Raw genomic sequence first — 19,051 nt, forward strand, 5'->3', positions numbered from 1 at the left:
TGCGTAATTAGAAAATCTGTCATTATTAGTCAAGATCTCGAGCCACAGCTAGATTCACGAGTGCAGAAGGGTTTCGTTTAGAGGGGGTGGATATTGAGGTTGACCTAAGTCATCACACATACTTCACTCACTGTTTTTTTTTTTTAAAAAAAAGATAATTCCACGTCTTTTTCCATTAGATGTCTAAGAATGATAATATAGTTGAGGTCCTGGTTCCATGGTGAATATAATCTGGAGCCATTTCACACATGAGAGGGCACCACTAATCTTAAGTCAGTGTGTCTCCTATATCTCCTTGACCTTAGGAAGCTCTAAAAACTAAGTTGATTAACTATTGGTTCATTTCCTGACCTTAAACACTGTAAGGCAGTTTTGTAGGGTTCCTCCAGAGTTGTTTAGCAAGGCCATTTCTCAGTGGTGGAAATGCTTGCTCCAGCTCGCCTCCTGACTCTTGGAATCTCTCCTCCTTTCTGCATCCTTGACACCATGCTCCCAATCTTCCTACTCATTCTGATGGATGGCTTTGACCCTTGAACAGCCTTGTCCTACTTTGTTGTAAAACGCAAACTCAGAAAAGAAGATTGAGTGTGGGAGAGGATTACCAGAGGATTGAACATAGCAGTAAAGATATCCATGTGAAACTATTTTGAGTCAAAATATGGATTCTTCTTGGCCAATAATCTTGATTCTGGGTAGAACAGATCTTCGAGATGATGCGAAGCAGGGCTGTAAAAGGATCTCCTAAGATCCTTTGACTGTGGAGATTTTGAACTTGTCTGCAAACGAAGTCGCCTTTCTATCACCATGGTATTGGATTACTTTGATACCTTAATAGATTTCTCTCTCCTTACCAGGAGACACTAAAGTCAAGCAATATGTGCACAGCCTACTATCTTAACATGCTATGTAGCTACATGGGGGTGAGGATGGGAAGATATTGGGAACAAAACCTGTAGACAACCATACATGCTTCTCTTTAGCTCTGATATACATGTGGCACCTCCATTCCAGTTGAATTATTTCAGGATCCAATAGAAATATGTCACTGCGGTTTTTTCCTGTTTTTTCAGTAAAGCAAGTTATAGTGTGTACTTTGCAAGCAGTCTTGTTATCTTATCATTGTAACCATGGTAAGTGTTACATGTTCAGCCAGTTTACTTCTGTGTGCGCATGTCCAAAGCAAAAGTTACTTTCTCTCTCCTCTTCTTTGTGCTCTCTGGTGAGATAGACATGTAGCCATGATTTTCTTTCTGTGTTTTTATAAGTTGCTTTGTAATTAAAAGGTTAAATAGAAGAATATACGCTTCGGGGTTTTTTTTTTGTTTATCATGCATTAAAAATGAACCACGATCCATCCCCTCTGATAGAGCTTTTCTACTCTTCTGACAAAATACTTCTACAGGGGCCTGAAATTCAGAGTAGACCCTATTTTATAAATTTTATCTTCCATCAATAGTTGCAAATGTTCGTACTCACCATGAGTCCAGGCAATCCTGGGGGTCCCTGAGGTCCAGGGGGACCTTCTTTCCCCTGTCAAAGAGACCCAGACATGATACTACATTAGAATCATTAAGGTGCCTGGATGAGGAAGATCTGAAATCAAGTCCTTGCTTTGTACAATCATTATATCAGATCCTGTCTCTCCCACACATCTGAAGAACTATAATAGCTTTGTGGGAAGAAATATCCCACTCCATTCATCCCTCCCATTTGCCCCCCCCCCAAATTTTTTTTTTTTTACCACCGCAATCAATTCAGAGAGGAAAAAAAGCAAAACTCCAGAAGTCTTAAGAAATCTCTCAGAGTCTTAGTGAAACATTCTTGCAGCTTTTAGATTTTCCCCTTCATTGGAACCCATCACTCATAGACACCCCAAAGGTGTTTTTCTCCCCCAAAGACAACTAGACTTTCTTGATTTTTAATCTGAAAATGTTCTCATCCAAGAAGCTTCTTCACTTCTCTGAAGAAGAACTGAAGACGTTTCTTGGATGAGATGTAAAACTCCAGCTGACTTTTGGAAAAAAGAAGCTTTGGGATAACTTTGACCTGGATGGTTGATAATCTCAGCCATTCATAGACTCAACTCTCTCAGATCTTTTCCAAAGTTCTAAAAGTTCTGAGGCCCCTTTTGTGGGGATTCTCTAATATTCGGAATGAATATTAGAATATGAAGAATATCAACTTCTTCCCTCAAGATGACACTACAGCGCATTGCACACCAGAAGGACTAGGCATAAGGATAGGGTTTCCCCCCCCCCCATGCTGTCACTCTGCTTAACAACGAATTCTTACAACACTGTCAAAATACTAGTAAAGCTGTATTACTATGATACTCCTCATCTTTCCTATTACTTATCCTTATTTTCTTATGACTATAACTTGCTGCTTGTATGTTACAATTTATATTTTTTTGTACCCTAGTATGATTTATGTTGTTTGCTTAGCTAGTACTCTAAGACTATCACTAAGTGTTGCATCTTATGATTTTATGATGAAGTGTTGTATTTCACAATTTATGTTGAAAGCATTTTCATGTTGTATATGATCATGATTACCACTATTACTTGGTATGTACACTGGGACCTCACACACTGGAAACAAATTCCTTGTGTGTCCAAGCACACTTGGCCAAGAAAGTATTATTCTATTCTATTCTATTCTATTCTATTCTATTCTATTCTATTCTATTCTATTCTATTCTATTCTATTCTATTCTATTCTATTCTATTCTATTCCATTCCATTCTTCATTCCATTCTATTCCTATTCTATTCTATTCTATTCTATTCTATTCTATTCTATTCTATTCTATTCTATTTATCTATTCTATTCTATTCTATTCTATTCTATTCTATTCTATTCTATTCTATTCTATTCTATTTCTATTCTATTCTATTCTATTCTATTCTATCTATTCCATATTCTATTCTATTCTATTCTATTCTATTCTTTCCTCCATTCCATTCCATTCTATTCTATTCTATTCTATTCTATTCTATTCTATTCTATTCTATTCTATTCTATTCTATTCTATTCTATTCTGAACAGCAACTTACCATTTCTCCTGGAGGTCCCGGAGAGCCTATGGGTCCCGGGGAGCCCTCTGCTCCCTAAACAACAATGAAAAAAATATATTTAATGTAGCAATTCTTTATCCTAGATATGATGGCCTTGAAGTTTTCAATTGATAGTTGATGCAAAATTTGTATCTCTGGAGAAACCTCTCTCTCATATGGCTTGAAGATAGTTTTTGCACATTAGTGCTGAAACTCTCTGTACTTGCTGTAACGAATATTGTACCATGATAGTGTGGAAGGAAAAGTCTTCATCAAGGTCCAGTCCAAGCTGGGAATAAACAACATGGTGACTGCTTTAGAAAGAAGGTTGTAGTTTATTGAAGGGGGGAGCCAGACTGAAAGATGGCTCTGGAAGAAAAGAGAGAGAGCACGTGTAGGGAGTGGGTTTTCATACCCTCTGGGGCTCTTGAGGTTGCTTCCTGTTCCTGTCTGAGGCTTTGTATTTCCTGTGTCATGTACTTTGAACTGAATCTGAGTGTGCCCCCTTGGCATCTGTGGGTTAGAGTTTGGGTGGGGTATGCAGTTTTAGGTGTCTTCCTGAGCTTCTAGCTGGAGGGCTCCAGCCTTCCTGAATGGATTATCACATCTGCATTTCTACAGAACTGGTTTCTGCTTGGGGGAGAGAGAGTTGGGGCTATTAAGAAAAACTGGCCATGCTTTTCTGCCTCTTTAAGATCCTCTGAGGAAATATAATATTCTGCCCTTTTAATATTTCCTTCTCGGGGCATGGGATCTGACTTCCCACAATAGATGGACAGACTTTAATAAGATGAGCACCTATAAAGGACAATCCATCTATCATGGTACAATATTTGCTACAGCTCTGAGATCTAGACTGTAGAAGTCTAGATAATGCTCCAAGGTACCGTGGGACAAAATTATTGAATTACCATCAATAACAACCTCATAAAAATATTATTGAAATCATCATCAATAACTGAATCATCATCAATAACATCAGCATTATTGAATTATAATCAACAATAATCAAAATTACTGAATCATCGTCACCATCATCACAAATAGATTTACAAAAACAATTTGCCTTATATTCTACTGTAGTAGATGAAGGTTAAAAATTAACATGTAAATGAAAATCTTACAGCTGGGCCTGGATTCCCAGGGGGACCCATGAAGCCAGGTATTCCAGGATGACCCTACAGACAAGAACAATATTTATCATACATGTTATTATTTCTACAGTATAGTTCATGTTCTTCTTAAGTGTTACAAGCAAACAATTTGCCACCCTAAATGTGACATTCTTGAAGAACAGCTACAGTAACATACATTAATTTCAAGGTGGAAGCACCGTGGCTCATGTGGTTAGAATACTGGGTTGACAATTTGCAAGCCCACGTTTGAGACCCAAATGCTGCTGTATAATGGAGTGAGTTCCTGGCATTCGCTCTATTTATTTTTATTTTATTTTTATTTTAATTCCATTTATATCCCGCCCTTCTCCGAAGACTCAGGGCGGCTTACAAGCTTAGCAGTAGCCTTCATTCTATGTATATGCCTGCTTATTAGGGCTTTCACACACACCCCAAGCGGCATTATTACAAAGTCAGCTTATTGCCCCCAACAATCTTGGTCCTCATTTTACCTACCTCGGAAGGATGGAAGGCTGAGTCAACCTTGAGCCTGGTGGGATGCGAACCTGCACTAATTGCAGGCAGCTGGTGTTACTTAAGGAGGCATTAGCCCACTGCTCCACCAAGGCTCCACCAAGGCTCTAGCTCAGGGAACTTCAAGCTCAGCACACTGGCTGAGGAATTCTGGGAATTGAAGTCCACAAGACATAAAAGGAAGGGCCAAGTTTGAAGACCCTTGCTCTAGCTTCTGCTCAATTCAAAAGTGTGCAAACGTGTCGATACATAAGTACCACTTTGGTGGGCATGTTGAAAGGAGCCCCCACCAGCATCCCCTGGGCAACAGTGATGTCACTGGTTAATCCTTTCAACCCAGAAGCATCTGGTTGCTTCCAACACAAATGGGACAGGATTTCCAAGATGGTACCTCGATAGGGGTTTTAGGTTGTACTGAACAGTGAGATCCTGCTTTGGGTAAGATTGAGCTATGATTGGACTTCTGACATACTAACCATAATATGTCCAAACTGATGGGACTTATCTTTATCATCAGGATGGAAAGTTTCATTGAACATGGGTATGACTAAGGCACAGTACCAAGTCTAAACCATGCTTTCCATGTTCTACACTATGTTAAAAGTTAGCAAGTCTACAGCATGTTAAAAAACATTATGATCCCCCCCCCACCAAACAACGCCTAAGTATAAGTGAAAAAATTCAAAATGTGGATGTGGTTTACTTCTGGAGTTATTGTAAGATTTTCATAGGTGTATAAAGGCTGCACTTATGCTTGACACCTAAAAAACACTGCTATTACACCAAAGGAAATATAGCAAGAGTGAATGGGGGGAAAAAACCCAGCCAAAGGGTCTTGCAGAATTATAATTCACAAGACACAAGAGGTGATGGCGAGCCAAATTGGAGTGCAATGCAGCTTTATGGCAGTTAGATTTTGCTTTTCAGAAGGTTCTTGAGGAAAGCATGAAAGTGAGACTGTTTTTGAGTTAGTGAAAGCATGGGATAACAATGAATGCGAACTAATTATAGATTTGTTGTAAAAACAGTTGCTGAACATAATGAAAAAAGCATATGTGGAAGTGAAGTTTGAATGAGAATAAATACAATGTTTAACTGGTGTTTTGACACTGTGCAACTAGTAAATTAAGGAGGAATATGATATCCTCTTGGTTTTTTGGTGTAATTGTTAGATGATTAGTGCCAGCCATTGGCAGTTCCCCAAAAGGGTCATCAGATGGAGGCAAAGAGGCTTCTTTGCTTCCACTGATGAGCCAAGGGTCTCGGACCCACAGCCCCATTGGTGAGAGTGTTTTATGGTCAAGGAGGGGCCAAGACCCCCCATAAATACCTCTGCACGAGGGGCTGCTCTTTGTTCTCCATTTTCTAGCTTCTTTGTTCCAGTTCTATCTCTACTCCTAACCTCTATTTTAGTCATGTAATACTAGCTTATTTCTTTTTATTTTATTTCTCTCTCACATGCAGGCATGAATGCTTTCATGCCAAGTATTTCTTTCTCTTTGATCTATCATTGAATAAAGCTAATATGATTGCATCTCTGCGTGATGCCTTTGCTTGGAAGCACCTTTAACGATTCATTGTGAGAACACCTCACAGTATTGATGGACAAATATATAAGAAATACATGTGTGAACACTTAATAGGTACATTGGTGAATCCATAATTGCATGCCTATGCAGAGAAGTCTGTGTTTAACACTGTGACTAATGTGTACTGAATGTTAGATAGATGGCTACCTCCATGCAGAGGTATGGATGAGAATTAAATTACAAAATAAATATATAAAGGCAAAGTCAACTGGAGAAGACTAAGAAAGATATAACTGAAGAGAGGGCATAACATCTTTATAAAATGAAATGAGTTGTGTTATTTAAAAAGCAATGTAGGAAGCAGTCTCTGGGCATGGTGTAAGCAAGAATGGTTTATTAGAAGATAAAGATAAGAAAAAGTCTTGGTATAAATTGGTTTGGGTATATTTTCTTTTCTTATTAAAATCCAACATCTTTAATTCCATTGGCTATTTTTTTTATGCTTTCTGCGCTCTGCATTATTCTATTTACGCCAAAAGGGAATAGAATCAAGGCTTTGTGTACATTTCTGTATGCACACAATCTACCAGGCAAAATGTTTGGGTTCCAGACTATAAACCACTTTCTTGGCCCTATCGCTATTTTAAGAAAAGTATGAACGGCAAAGTATCTCATCTACATTCAACCTTAGTTCTGTTTATTATTTTCCCCAGGAATATAGTTTCAACATAATACAGCATGTTATTTTTCCATTAAGAACATAGCAAGCCCAGTTTCTGAATAAATAAATACTCTTCTCTGTGTGTATCTGCATCAGAAATGCACATAAATAAAAATAAGCATCTGCAATACATCTGAATTATACTGGGTTTTTTTTCTTATTATTATTTTTGTTGTGTGTGAAGAACAAAGGTTTGAGGAATGACAAAGTGCTACTGAGACCTCCTTGAGGATTTAACATAGCTGGTTCAATTTAAGCAGTAATTTCAACCTCACGTTGAAATCAAGTCTTGCAACTTTAAACTTTCTTTATGAAAAGCAACTTGAGATAGAAGAATATGGGAACTATCAGAGTGAGAAAAAATCTCCCTTTGCAATTTTTCCTCTCCTAATCATAGCACAAAGCCAATGTTCACAGCATCTATTTAAGTATCATCCATGGCTAAATCTGGACATCACGTGTAGGATAAACATGGATGTTCATTACTCCAAGAACACAATGCCATTTGTTCACAGTGAGTCTGATGACTGAATATGGTGACTTATGTGCTAGTGAAATTTTCCTGGCACTGCTTCCAAAGAAAATATTTTTTTTTTGGAGGGTGGTGGTGGAAGAAAAATAATTTGTCATATTTTCCTGTCCCCGGTCTTGGAGGGTGACAAAATACCGAAGAGATGATACCATGGAGAGACAAATAACTTTGTTGTATTGTTCCTCCTCTGAAGTATGATAGTATTCTATTTCTAATAACTCACTTTCCAAGTTTTCCAAGTATCTTGGAGACTAGGTATCATGCAGAACCCAACTAAGTTGGTCACTGGGGCCAGAGATTTAATCCCACAAGCTTCTGGACTCATGCTGGAGCCCATCCTTGGGAACCTCTCTCTCTACATGTGTGCTGGACTGTTCTGTGCATAATATTTATGTTGTTTCTGTGGTTGTGTTGTTTTCAGTTGTTAATTGGAGTATTGGTGGCCAGCTATTAAGTTGTGGGTTGCTTCCTAGTGCTGCTGTGCCCTTGGCTCCTAAGTATCTTGTAGGCTGGTGGTAAATTAGCACTCCTATTGACTAACAAGTGGCTGCCTTCCCAGGCTTCAGTCTTTTCCTGGCTATTTTTGTACTGCTCAGCCAACAATCTTAGTAGCTGTGAAACTGAATGTGTGTCCTTGTTCATTGCAGTGTGAGGCTACCAATGAATTTGGGTCTCCTCATCTAAACACTGGCTCATGTTCTTGCAATCTGGTAGTTAGATTCCGCCCCATCTTCTCCCAACTGGTAAATTACATTAGAAGTTTCTCTTACCTCCAAACAATCTTTGCAATGAATGGTTACATTGCTAGATATCATTAGACTGAGTTGCTTAAGGTTGATTTGAAATTCTACAACAGTGTTTCTCAACTTCACCAAGTGTAGGATGTGTTAATTTCAACTGGCTAAAAAACTCTGGGAGTTGAAGTTGACATATCTTAAAGTTGTTGAGATTGAAAAATGTGCTCTAGGCCAAACTCCCTACTTATAAACAGCAACTCTGAGTTCCAGAGAAGTTTCAAATCTTCCTCTCTCCTGTGCGCTCACCCTGTGTAAACCTGTGTGCAGCAGCTGCATTTGCTACATGTGCTGTTGTGATGCATCTTAAGTGTTTTCTCTATTGCAGCAGAGATTGATAAACAGCATACTTAAACGGGATGGCAGCTGCTGGGATCAAATCTCTCTTGTGGCAGACAAGCAAAGCAGATGTCTAGATCTTGAGGGTAATAGAAACTCATTAAAGAGATAGAACAAAATTTCCTTTCATTTTTAGCTTGCTAATACTCTCAGGAGAAATATCAACAGCTATCCCATCACCATTTTTTCATATAACATCAGGATTTATCTTCCCAGATAAATTGTGCTGCTTAATAACAATTCAAAAAAGTCAAATGTGATGGAGTAATCTCTCTCTCTCTCACACACACACACACTCCAAATTATATGCTACCTTCAAAGGAAATTATTATTGTTTAAATGTTTTCAATTTTCCTCTCACATTTTTATCACTTATGCAAAACCAGATGTCGTCTTAATGGCCAAGTTTTCATGTCTATCGTACAACCTACGACTTTCATGATGACTAAAGACTAAAGGCATATGAATATTTTGGCACAATAACTCAAAAGCAGGGCACAGAACTTTCTTTGGGAAGTGAAGAAAAGTCAAGTTAGAGATTTTGTTGTTACTGAGTGGTTTTTTTTTTAAAAAGTCATGCTGATTCCTTATTTTCTCTCACCTGTTCACCCTTCAGTCCAGCTTCACCAGATGCCCCAGCCTCTCCTTTAGAACCCTAATTAAAAAAAAATCCAATAAGATGACTTGGTTTAATGGAAGAGATTAGGAGCGTACCCTCCTTAATGGACCAGGCGGCTGGGCAAAAACAAAGGGTGATAGGCAGTTCTTGTGCCATCTAAGGCTTGATAGGTGGTAACTAGCACTGTGAAGCAGACAGAAGCCTTCTAGCTTCCAACATGGTTCATAGAAAAGTGTTCTTATATGAGCACATCGAGAGATGACCCAAACTGCCCACACCTTTGCATTCTGGACCAGCTTCACTTCTGTACCAGCAGAAACATCTGAATGATCTTCAAAGGTAGCTGTTATGTATGGGGTTTAATAACACTGCAAGCAACAGCTCTACCGATACCACCAGGTGGCGCTGGGCTGAAACTGCTGTGGCAGGGGAGCAGCGTTTCGGCGGGAAAGCCAGGTTTAAATCTATTGGCTGGAAGTGTACCTGGACTCTCGGCGGGAAAGCCAGGTTTAAATCCATTGGCTGGAAGTGTACCTGGGCAGGTACAAATAGGGCACAGGTAACCCCTATTTCCCCAGTACAATCTACCTCTTAATAAAGACGGTTATGCTGTACTCCTGTGCCTGGCGTCATCCATGCGTTCCAGAACCCACTACACAATAGTAGCCTCACATACTGTGGGAGGTATCTAAGGCATGAGATTGCCCAGTCCAGAATGGAAGCATTTCTGCCCAAGATGAACCTGTGAAAAAGCCACTCTAGCCATCGCTGCCAACTGCTCCTTGAGCAGAAGCCATGACTCCAAGAAGACCCTCTCAAATTGCACAATCTGACTGGGGAAGTGCTGATTTCTGGGACTTGTGAGGAGTCAATACAATTGGAGGGCATTGTTGTGATTCAGGGTCAGCCTGTGGGTTCGGCAGTTGGGTCGGACGACTCAGAGGAGGAGGAGGGGGGTGTTGAAGAGCTTGCTGATGATGGCCTTGAGGCTCCGCAGAGCCCTCAGCCAGGCCCCTCCCACCTGGTCACGACGGAGACCCAGCTGTGTGAGCCTGACAGCGTGGATGAAGATGACCCACAGCTGGCCCTGTTCAAGGACGCCCGACGCAGGAGGCAGTCAATCAGGAGTAAACAGAGGAAGGCAATGGGGCACCTCGGAAGGAGGCAGAGAGAAGCCATGCCCTGAACTGTATAAAAGGGGAATGTGTGGGAGGGCTGGTTTGCTGAAGGCAACCGCTTGAATAGTTCCTGTTTCATAGCTCCTGTTTCATGGTTGGTGTCTTGTTTTGCTCTGTTTTATGTTAATAAATTTGGCAGGCTTTATTCCAGCCTCTTGCCGTTTGTAAAGGGGGTTGTCCCTGCTTTTTCTTCAGGGCCGGTAGCAGGCTGGTACAGAACAGGCATTAGGTTAGGGTTAGGGTTCTGTGCATCAATGATCTAACTGGTGCATTGTTAGGGCTTATTCTTAGTTTTATACAGTAGAGTTGTGGCTCAGGAAATTTCTTGTTAAAGATGTAAGAGCTACTTGAAACAGATGTTGCACGGAAGCTGATTCCACTGATGTTCCACTCATCTAATTTTCCTCCAGCTTTGGAGGAACAAGTGTTTTGGAAAGTCAATTCTCTTCAGACAAGAAGTTGTCTTTCATGCTAACTTGAGCTTGCCTATGAGGTCACATTCCTGCAACTGTTTCACGTATAACAGCCTTGTCGCTTTTCTTTAAAAAAGGAATAGGAGACACAAACATATCCCAACTGTTAAATGCTAGAATAAGTATTTTTTTTTTTGTAGAAAGCAGGGTTTGATGGACCTTGAAATTGGAATGCTTTTCCCTTTGAATAGTTATTTTCTATTAGTAAAAAGAGTCTTCCCTGCTTATGCCAGTTATTTTCAAATATGTATTTTTGAGGGGAAGCAAGAGTCATATAAGATAGAATGTACGTCTTACCTTGGGACCTTCCCCTCCTGGAGATCCAGGGGGACCTCTGAGTCCAGGTTCTCCCTGAAAGAAACACAGTTTACAAACAGATGTTTTCTAGCTCGATTGTTCATTCCTATAGTATCCTGGCAACATCCGGCATCATCAAATGGTTTGTGCCTATGGGAGGACAGGGTGACCCCATTTGTCTGCTCAAGAGAAAGAGGGCACAGGTTGAATCAATGGGGAAGCACATGCCATTGCTCCAACCTGTGTCCTCTTTCTCTTACACAGATAAATGGGGTCACCCCGTCCTCCCATAGGGACAGACCATTTGATGTTACCATATGGTCTCCACTCAAAGCTTTCTACACATTTCCCAGTGCCTTTGCTATAGCTGGCACCAAATTTTGTTGTTTTAAACATAGAAGAAGGAGATAACCTTAGATGATGAGTTTGATTAATTCATGTTACTTTTGAATCTGACTTACTATACCTTGGTAAGGAAGGGCTGTCACAGATTCATCATGCCATTTGTTGGTGCAGATGAGACCCCCCCTCTTCCTGTTGGGTTTATTGCATGAGATCCTTTGATATTTATATTAATTTGATTTATTTATTAAACTGATGAATGATTTATTATTTATTATTTGCATGAATAACATATTTAATAGCCTTCCCTCCTCCTATTGTCCCCACAAGAACAACCCTGTGAGGTGGGTTGGGTTGAGAGAGAATGACTGGCCCAAAGTCACTTAATTGGCTTCTTTGGCTGAGGCAGGTCTAGAACACACAGTCTCCTGGTGATTGGCCCAAAGTCACCCAACTGGCTTTTAAAGCCCTTCAAAACATTCTAAGCAAACCAATAGACCCAGCAACCACAGAATATATATATATATAAGGAGTCAGCTACAGCATATAAAGTAAGAACTTCAACAACCAGTATGTAGGACAAACAGGCAGAAAACTGGCAGAACGCATCCATGAACACCAACTGGCAGTCAAAAGCCATGATGAAAATTATATAGGTAGATTTAACCATAGTTTCAATTGGGAAAATGTGACAATCCTAGACCAGGGCAAATCCAAAAACGCCAGGGAATTTCTAGAATTTCTAGCACTCTGACAAATCAGCCATCAATAAACACATAGACATTAACAACATCCATAGACTATGCAAGAGAGACAATCAACCAGTCAAAAAGAGAAAAAGACTCCAGCACCTCTCCACCAGTAATCAGCACTCAGATCAGCATAGATTAACTCCAAGGTTAACATCAGACCAACAGTCAAGTAAGCAATACCCCAATCAAGAAACTGCCAAAGAGCCATTAGTAAATAGCCCAACCAAAGAATCTCTAAAAACGCCCCGACCCACCCAGACAGGCAAGAAACCAGAATATAAACTGACAGCAAACAGCACTCCTTACTAGCACTGATGATGTTACCTAGTTGGGTCATGAAATGTCTGCAAGAAAACAAGCAAGCTCAGAGAGCAGCAAGGACCCCTCAATAAATAAATCTGAACAAAACCAGGTTAATAGAATAATAAGAACAACAATAATAACAGAAACAAGTAACACCAATAGTAATAGATGCCTTAGGTGGAATCCCAATATTACTTGAGCACCACTTGATCACTATTGGCGTTGGCACATTGATCATCAGTCAATTGCAAAAGGCAGTTTTACTTGAAACAGCTTACATCCTAGGATAATATGTGTAACATCATCAAGCATCCACATCTGCATATCCCAGGTCTTTGGGAAGGACTCAATAGGTGGGGAAAAAATGCCAGGTCTGAACATCTGGCTGATTATACAGCACACATAACAGAAACAGCAAAAGCCAATTGATACATCTCTCATTCAGGGTCTTATCCTGTAGTCCCGTTGCCTGGAAGCGGTCCGGGTCTGGATGGGGAGAAACAGGCTTCGTCTCAATCCTGCCAAGACTGAGTGGCTGTGCATACCGGCATCTCGGGTCAACCAGACTATTCCATCTCTAACGATGGGGGGGTGAGGTGTTACCCCCTGTTGATAGGGCTCGCAACTTGGGTGTCCTCCTGGACTCACAGCTCACTTTTGAAGACCATATAGGAGCTGTGACCAGGGGGGCTTTTGCCCAGGTTCACCTGGTGTGCCAGTTGCGACCCTACCTGGACCGAGATGCCCTACGCACAGTCACTCATGCGCTCGTGACCTCCCGTTTAGACTACTGCAACGCTCTCTACATGGGGCTGCCCTTGAGGACCACCCGGAGGCTTCAACTGGTGCAGAATGCAGCCGCGCGAGTCGTGATGGGGGTCTCCCGATACTCCCATGTAACACCTCTACTCTGCGAGCTGCATTGGCTTCCAGTTGCCCTTCGGGTGAGATTCAAGGTGCTGGTGATGACCTATAAAGCCCTAAATGGTGAGGGCCCGGGATATTTGAGGGAACACCTGCTGCCAGCATCATGTTCCTTTCGTCCAGTGCGCTCCCACAGGGAGGGTCTCCTCAGGGTGCCGCCGGTTAAAGACTGCCGGCGGGTAACACCCAGGGGTAGGGCCTTCTCAGTGGGTGCGCCTGCCCTGTGGAAACAGCTGCCTGCGGAGCTTAGGACTGCCCCCACCCTCCGTTCTTTCCGCCGGGACCTGAAGATCTGGCTCTTCGAGCTCTCTGGCCCAGGCTGAGAATATTTTTAATTTTAATTTTAACTGGGTTTTAATTTTCTCAGGGTTCTATTTAATCTCTTTTAATTTGTTTTAACGTTTGTATTGACTGTTTTTTAAATGCCCTGTAAACCGCCCTGAGTCCTTCGGGAAAGGGCGGTATATAAATCTAAATAAAATAAATAAAAATATGGGCTTACCCCATAGACTGGCCTAATGTTTGGAGGAAAAAGCCTGAACTTTAGGACCTTGTACAAGAACCAGTTTGATGATTTTGCCATAGATCTCGATACCATCTAAACAGAATCAGGCAGGACTTCTAGCCTAAGTGATTTATAACATCTCCTAGACCAGGGGTAGGCAACCTTGGCTCTTTTATGACTCATGGACTTCAAGCTGGCTCAGGAATTCTGGGAATTGAAGTCCATGAGTCATAAAAGAGCTGAGGTTGCCTACCCCTGTCCTAGACATTGCTTGGGGATACATTAGAAATGTACGGAGATCACAGAGGCAGCCCAATAAATCACTAATGTGAAGTGTCCAAAGAATGATTATTATTAATGCAAGGGCAATCTGTCCAATATCCTAGCAGAGGTAATCTCTTTCTCCCTCTAGCCTGTAGGAGTACATCTACAAGGAAGTACAGCAAAGTCTGCAGATAATCCTATTCTAATCAAGAGAAGGACAAGAGACGACCTGATAGCAATATTTGAGGGGCTGCCACAAGGAAGAGGGGGTCAACCTATTCTTCAGAACACCAGAGGGCAGGACAAGAAGCAAGGATGGAAACTAATCAGGGAGAAAACCAACTTGGAAATAAGGAGAAATCTCCTAACAGTTAGAACAGTCAATCAGTGGAACGGCCTCCCTTCAGAAGTTGCGGGTGCTCCATCACTGGGGGTTTATAAGAAGAAATTGAACAGCCATTGTCTGAAATGGTATAGGGTCTCCTGCTTGAGCAGAGGGTTGCACTAGAAGGCCTCCAAAGTCCCTTTCAACTCTGTTATTCTGTCTCTTATGCTTGAAGTCTTTCTTACCCTTTTTCCAACTGGTCCATCACTCCCGGGTGAGCCTCGAAGGCCTTTATCACCCTTCTGTCCTGGCATTCCAGGGAGACCAGATGGTCCAGGGGGACAATCAGTGCAAATATCCTAAAGAGGGGAATCATAGTGTTATTGAAGCAGCAGACAATTCTTCTCAGATGCAAGTCTACCTTGACTTTGTTGTAGTGAATTATGAATTGAATGTAAATTGAAGAAGCCTTTGTTTCTGTCTGTGGACTTGTGGCACGACACATTACAGCCATGCTTTACTATTTCATACATCATACACTTCAAAAAGCTCTTCTGGTGTCTTTCTCATAGTTGAGTTAGTGCTCTCTATCAGTCCTTGAGCCAGCACCGGCCCCAGTAAAGGTCCTTCCAAATGTAGAATGGAAGATCAGTACTGACTAGCAAGACTGTGCAGTAGATTGGGAAGCTGTGGGAAAAAAGTCCCAGAAGAAGACAATGACAAATGATTTTTATATTGCTACCCCCTCACAACAAGAGAGAGAGAGAGAGAGAGAGAGAGAGAGAGAGAGAGAGAGAGAGAGAGAGAGAGAGAGAGAGAGAGAGAGAGAGAGAGAGAGAGAGAGAGAGAGAGAGAGAGAAATGTGCTCATGATGTTTACCAAAAGTTAATCTTGACTTGAAGAAGACTACTCAAGAGGAGAGAAAAAAAGAGAAGTAAATAAATGCATTTCTTTTCTTCTCATGAACATCCTCGGCAGATCTACATTTTCTCCTGAGTCTCTCCTTCTTATAATCTGCATGCACAATACATTTTACAAGCATTTATAGACTTTGATGGTTTACATTAATGCTCCCTGAGTGTTAGGTAGGTCTTTGGACACCTGGGGAAAGAACTTACCTTAACTAACAGTCTGATGTCATCAGGGTTAAGGAGAGGAGGGGAACCCTAAGAGAAGAAAAACAAACAAACACCTATATCACTTACGGAGATCATTTCAGAAAATCTGGTGTCAAAGGTAGAAACGTAAAAGATCATCTTCCCATTGATCAAACGCCTTTTTGAAGGACCACAAAGGAGAAGCAGCTCCACTACCACTGATGTAAGTTAAGAGTGATAGAGATGTCTACAACATTAGGGGTGGGCAACTATGGCCCCTTTGTAACCTGTGGGATTCAATTGGTGCTGGTTATGACCTACAAAGCCCTACATGGCATGGGTCCGGATTACCTACGGCAACACCTGCGGCCGGCATCAACTTCCCTCCGTCCAGTGCGCTCCCACAGAGAGGGCCTCCTCAGGGTGTCTCCGATCAGAGAATGTTGATTGGTGGCCCCCAGGGGGAGGGCATTCTCTGTGGGCGTGCCAGACCTGTGGAACCGCTTGCCGGTTGAGCTCCGGATGGCTCCCGACCTTCGCTCCTTCCGGCGCGATTTAAAAAGTTATTTATTTGAACAATCTGGCCTGGTCTGATGGGTTTGGGGTTGGATTTAGTTTTAACACACTTTTATTATTGTATTATATTGGGCATAATTATTTAATTCTTTTTAACTCTTTTTTAACTTTTGTATTTACATTTTGATATACACCGCCCTGAGTTCTTCGGGAGAAGGGCAGTATAAAAATTTAATAAATAAATAAATAAATAAATAAATAAATAAATAAATAAATAAATAAATAAATAAATAAATAAATAAATAAATAAATTTCCTGGCTCAGGAAATCTGGGTGTTGAAGCCCACAGGTTGTGGAGGAGCCCTAGTTGCCCACCCTTGTACAACACGGTATGGTTTTCTTCTCAGGTATTCACGTCCTGTACTGCAGTACAAATACTTGCTTGGAACAAAGTTGTTGATTTCTCAATGAAACGTGCCAATGAAAAGAAAGAGAACAGAAAGAGAGAAAGGTTGTGCAGTGACCTACTGGTTTTCCTGGCAGTCCTCTTTCTCCTGGATTTCCAGGTAAACCCTGTAGAAAGAAAGGGAGAGAAAAAAAGAACAATAGGGTCCTTGTTGCTCTCTGAACAGTGGTGTTCTTGTAGATGTTTCATTACCAAACTACGTAACATTATCACTTCAAGGGTCTCATAGATGAACCTGAACTACAAATATTCTCTTCTCTTGGTACCACGTATGGGTATCAAACGCTTCACAAAGGATATGTTGTTCATCCATACAATGCAATTACACTCAAGTATACATAGATAGGGACACGGTGGCTCAGTGGGTTAGGATGCTGAGCTTGTTGATCAGAAGGTCGGAAGTTTAGCGGGCCGAATCCCGAGTGCCGCATAACAGAGTGAGTGCCTGTTACTCGTCCCAGCTTCTGCCAACCTAGCAGTTCGAAAGCACGTAAAAATGCAAGTAGAAAAATAGGGACCACTCCGGTGGGAAGGTAACAGCGTTCTGTGCGCCTTTGGCATCTAGTCATGCCGGACAGATGACCACGGAGACGTCCTCGGACAAGCGCTGGCTCTTCGGCTTTGAAATGGAGATGAGCACCGGCCCCTAGAGTCGGAAACGACTAGCACGCATGTGCGGGGGAACCTTTACCTTATACATAGATGCCAAGTTTTGTTTTGTTTTTCTCTTTAGCTACCATGTGTTCCATTCGTAAAATTATTTTCACAATAGTCATATTCATCTAAGTAGCAAGATTCAGGAAGTTATGAGAGCTTCCTAAAGTCTTCAAATTTAATACAAAACACGGTTTCTTGTGGTCAATACAGGAATTGGATATGTTTAATTTAATGAAAAGAAGGACTAAGGTGGCATGATAGCAGTGTTCCAACATCTCAGAGGTTGCAACAAAGAAGATGGGGTCAACCTATTCTCCAAAACATCTGAAGGCAGGAGAAGAAGCAACGGATGGAAATTAAATCAAGGAGAGAAGCAACCTAGAACTCAGGAGGAATTTCCTGACAGTGAAAACAATTAATCATTGGAACAACCTTCCTCCAGAAGTTGTCAGTACTCCAACACTTCAGGTTTTTAAAAAGAGACTGGACAACCATTTGTTTGAAATGGTATAGTTTCCTGCCTGAACAGGGGGTTGGACTAGAAGACCTCCAAGGTCCCTTCCAACTCTGTTATTCTGTACTGTTCATGTCTTTCTATGTTCAGTTTTCATTTAAGATGTTTCTACATCATATGTTGATGTTCAGGGGTCTCTGCTGAATTCTGGTGACATGGTCCTGATGTAATCTGGGGAAATATTAAAAAAAAGACCTTGGAGGCCACCTGGGGGCAATTTGTTGACCATTTCTTTTCTCATTGAAAAGAAAACAGTCCATCATAACTTGAAATCTTTCCACCTAGGTCTTTGAAAAAGAGAAGAGATTGTATTTAGAGTTTTTCAGTTAATTCATCAATGTCACTTTGCGTAAAAGTAGATTTTGGGAGAATCAATTCTATCCCCTATTTCTATCTGTCTATATTTTCCTTTCTTTCTTTCTTTCTTTCTTTCTTTCTTTCTTTCTTTCTTTCTTTCTTTCTTTCTTTCTTTCTTTCTTTCTTTCTTTCTTTCTTTCTTTCTCTTTCTTTCTTCCTTCCTTCCTTCCTTCCTTCCTTCCTTCCTCTCTTTCTTTCTTTCTTTCTTTCTTTCTTTCTTTCTTTCTTTCTTTCTTTCTTTCTTTCTTTCTTTCTTTCTGCTGGCTGACTACTGCAATTATCTGTTTCTACTTTGCTGAGCTCAGCTAGAAGAGGAGACACGTGGGAAGAGAAACCAAGAAGAAATTCACCGATTATTTCCCTTTTGCAAGTTTGCATCATTCTATGCTTCCATCTCCCTTACAAATAGAAAAGGAAAGATTTCTAGGAAGCAATTACTGCAGATTGAAGTCCTGCAAAGATGAGGTATGGATAATAAGTTATTCTTCGAATTGCACATCCTTGGGCATTATGAAACAGACCCAATGTTATTAAAAGAATGGATTTTTATTGGTTAATCACATACTTTTAGGCAGGATTGCTAGAGTCCTGACAATTTTTTTCCCTCCCTGTTGCTCAAAACTTCCTCTTCCTTTAAGACAGGGGAGTTCATTCTATTTATTGATTATATGGGTTGCTTCATCAATATTGCATTATTGAAATGATTACATCTTATGTTGTAACCTTCTTTGCTTTGTACGCTGCTGAGGGAATTACTTCACCAACGAGCTATTATTTCACTAACAAGTTAAAAAGAAACTGCATTGTCTCTGTGGGTGATTTTTTTTTTTAGTTTTCTGGTGT

At 40.9% G+C, this 19,051-nt stretch overlaps 1 protein-coding gene across 1 annotated transcript in view; it reads right to left on the bottom strand.

The window, feature by feature from the left end:
• The window catches only part of COL22A1 (collagen type XXII alpha 1 chain), a gene marked incomplete at both ends in the record, with an annotated part of 165,547 nt that overhangs the window by 22,509 nt on the left and 123,987 nt on the right, over window positions 1-19,051 (bottom strand). Inside the window, 8 exons of the mRNA XM_081324712.1 lie at window positions 1,477-1,530; window positions 3,056-3,109; window positions 4,180-4,233; window positions 9,221-9,274; window positions 11,187-11,240; window positions 14,847-14,960; window positions 15,720-15,767; window positions 16,743-16,787. Coding sequence (XP_081180838.1) covers window positions 1,477-1,530; window positions 3,056-3,109; window positions 4,180-4,233; window positions 9,221-9,274; window positions 11,187-11,240; window positions 14,847-14,960; window positions 15,720-15,767; window positions 16,743-16,787 — 477 coding nt within the window. The remainder of the gene's footprint in view (window positions 1-1,476; window positions 1,531-3,055; window positions 3,110-4,179; window positions 4,234-9,220; window positions 9,275-11,186; window positions 11,241-14,846; window positions 14,961-15,719; window positions 15,768-16,742; window positions 16,788-19,051) is intronic.

The sequence above is a fragment of the Vipera berus genome (genome assembly GCF_964194415.1).
Source record: "Vipera berus genome assembly, chromosome: 3".
Lineage (NCBI taxonomy): Eukaryota > Metazoa > Chordata > Lepidosauria > Squamata > Viperidae > Vipera > Vipera berus.